At 46.9% G+C, this 3,113-nt stretch overlaps 1 protein-coding gene across 24 annotated transcripts in view; it reads left to right on the forward strand.

Annotated features, from left to right (window-relative positions):
- LOC106743577 (ankyrin-3-like) overlaps window positions 1-3,113 on the forward strand; it is a 116,212-nt gene that overhangs the window by 107,041 nt on the left and 6,058 nt on the right. For 9 of the 24 annotated variants that reach the window (XM_014617548.1, XM_014617544.1, XM_014617550.1 and 6 more), the window contains 2 exons: window positions 1,980-2,193; window positions 2,266-3,088. The exons of 5 other annotated variants lie outside the window; for them this stretch is intronic. In XM_014617548.1, coding sequence (XP_014473034.1) covers window positions 1,980-2,193; window positions 2,266-2,446 — 395 coding nt within the window. In that variant the 3' untranslated portion in view covers window positions 2,447-3,088. Of the gene's footprint in view, window positions 1-1,979; window positions 2,194-2,265; window positions 3,100-3,113 lie in introns of those variants that run through there. 10 more of the 24 variants (XM_014617558.1, XM_014617570.1, XM_014617562.1 and 7 more) reach the window with 5 other exon arrangements.

The raw sequence follows: 3,113 nt of genomic DNA on the forward strand, positions 1-3,113 counted from the left end.
CCCCCCCTCCCCCATTCACCCACCCACCTCACCCCTAGCCCTGTACCCTCGCATGCATCCATCCTCCTCCTCGTGCACCCTTGACTAGTATTCTCTTTCTCTCTCTCTCCGCTAGCTGCACGGTGACTCGAGAGCACATCACCGTTTCGACGACTGTTCGATGTTCGCTCGGGGAGTGATTGATTAATTTATTACATATTTGTTGGCTGCCGGTGACGGGGCTTTTCGATCAAGGAATTGCGCGACATTGCCGCCGTCGGGGGGCAACCGAGTCGGTCGGACGGTCGATCGCTCCTGAGTCCGCTACGCGTCTTCTGGACGCTATAGAATTAGAGTCGAGTGTTGGATGTGTAAGATCGTGTCCTAGGGGATGAAGGTGAACGGGAACGTGAGGGGCTGCGAAGTCCTCGCGCTGGTTTGTCCGCGGTACCCACGTTCGCCTCGGCAGGGCACCGAAGTGACGTTTACGGGAATTATTCTTCTGGTCTCGGTGCAGTTAAAGTTACCTTCGAGTCTCTCCTTAAGTCGGCTCAGTTTAACTTGAAATTAGCGTCAACTTGAGACCAAACAACCAAGCTTGGAACAGATCTTAAGTTTGCCCTATCTTGATTTAAAGCTATGAACTTTAGATTTCCTCTAATCCGATTTAAAGTTCAGCTTTAAGCTCGTTTTAACTTGACTTTAAGCTGAACTTTGATATTTGTTCTAACTTCAAAGATAAAGCCTTAAGTATTTACTTTAGCCAAGTTCAAAATTGAACCTTAGGTTCGCTTCGACTTGATTTGAAGTTTAGCTTCGACTTGAACTCAAAGCTGAAGCTTTGCTTTAACTCGGTTTCAAATTTGACGTTTCCGTTCGCTTCAACCTTGTCTCGCAATTGCCAACCGATAAAGGGCAAGGTTTCTTAGACAACGGTTCCAAAGTTGAAATGACAACCCGTTGAGGAGCGGGGACTTCAGGCCCTCCGGAGCTGTTGTTGTTGCTGGGAGTCGTTTTCGCCGCTTCCAGCAACGACCGGCAAGTTGGGAATGGTTTATTTGCATGGGAAATGCTGCATGATCCGTGATCTTCGGCATTAAATACTGTGTCTCTGGTCTGTGTTATACATATGTGTGTGTGTTTGCATGACGTCGGCGGTAGTCCGCGCGTACAAAAAGGGCCGGGCGATCGAGAGAAGGAAAAACAAAGCTTGTGAAATGCGGTCCCGCACTTTCTCGTCGTGGTGGGCCGCGCGGAGACGCTCCACGCTGTGCGGAGATTGCGACGGATATGCGGTGTTAATGGACTGGTCTCCCGATTATCTAAGTGTTGCTTTTCGTCCTGGGTGGTAAACCTCGTGAAATAAACCTCGTTGTCTTCTTTTTTTTTGGGGGAGGGACAGAACGGTTTTTTTTTTCTTTTTTTCTTTTTTTTTTACACGCGACGTGTCAACGTCGTCGTTCTTCCTTGTTCTGTCCGTTGGTCTTGGCTACAGAGGATGGATGTATTGGAAATCTTTTGTGATCAGGGGCTTCTGGGACTAGCATACTCTCATCGAGACTCACCTCGTGATCAGTCACGTGCGATCGTCACCCCGTCCACGTCCGTTCAAGCGCGTTCACGCGCTTCGAACGGCAGGATATCAGAGAATACGTATTGTCGTTAACTTTTTTACGACGGTGGTGGTCCTTACCACGTCATCATGAAAACCTCGCATCGTTCCATTCGGAATCGCGGAATCAATTTCATCTCCCGTGTCGCCCTTCGGCCGGAGAAACGGAGAGAATAAGCGACACTACGTGACGAGATCATCTCGATAATCTCGACTCTCTCGAATAGTACGGAGTACGACTATCCTGCGCTACTTTCGGCTTGCTCATACTAATCACACGGCGGTGGAACATCATCGGGATCGATCAGTCAATCAAACAATCAATCAATCAATCAAACAAAAACGATCGTGGTGATTCATGGCAATTGTTAATCTTTATAAATGACAGAAACGCACGGTACTGTACGGTCGGTTTGCTCAGGCGATGCGATAGAAGCGAAGACTAGGACGGAGACACCTGGTAGAGCCACCAGCTGCGCGTGTTGGATGAGCATAGCCGTCGCTGCGTTGGCGCTTCTAATAGCACTTATACTTGCCCTGGAGCCACAAACGTTCCGACGTGTCATCCACACTCTGTCTAACAATGCCCCGAGACAAGCCGGGTACGACCACCCTTTCACATTTATATATATATATATATTTTTTATTTCTACCGAAAGTACTTTTAATGTTAGAGCGAAGCCAAGCGACCGATGTCACGAATGTCGTCGTTCCAGCGAGTTTCCCGGGGTAGAGAATGTGAATCCGAGCCGTCGCCGACGTTGTGTCCCCGCTCGGTGCCTCGTCTCGTCTTCCAAAGCGGCACGACTCGGGCGATCGAGATACTTTCCGATTGACTCGAATGGCATAGGTTGAGAGTGAAAGTTCAAAATATAAAAATATAAAACATGAAAATATAAATATAAAATTCAAACATATCTTGATTTATTATCATAATTCGATTTATTAGCATAATTTATTATCATATTCATAATGATGGTTCTGTATATGCCCGTTGAATGCGTCCTTTATAAGATAATGAAAGACGTTGTTGCGAACGTGCCGTTTTTGAAGAGGAGGCGCGACATCCGGTCGATAGATGTCCTCGATTGACATGGACGAGACTTTATTACATTCCGGGAATGAGCGTGATGTTAATGGCGAACGCGTCGCTCTCGTGACGAGAGTTAATTACAAAGTATGCGATTTCCCCAGAGACACGTGACATTATTGATGTAAGAAAATTCACAGGACGCGGTATTCGTCGATATTCCAATCTCCAATCTCTGCTCTCACGTTGTGGGTGGGTATTTATGATGGATCGTCCGTTTTCACGTTGTGGACGAGTACCCATAAGTTTCTACGTGGGTGGGTGAGTTGGAAAGCGCAGAGTACCAATTTATCTCAATCGCATGCAGTAGCACGGCGATTCTAATGATTTTCACGGGCAACGAACGACGAGGATTGTGATGCTTGTCAAGCTGAAGTATCTTCTGTCACACACATACACACACACGCATATATATATATATATATATATATA

Source organism: Dinoponera quadriceps, unplaced genomic scaffold (genome assembly GCF_001313825.1).
Source record: "Dinoponera quadriceps isolate SergipeBrazil2010 unplaced genomic scaffold, ASM131382v1 scaffold1146, whole genome shotgun sequence".
NCBI lineage: Eukaryota > Metazoa > Arthropoda > Insecta > Hymenoptera > Formicidae > Dinoponera > Dinoponera quadriceps.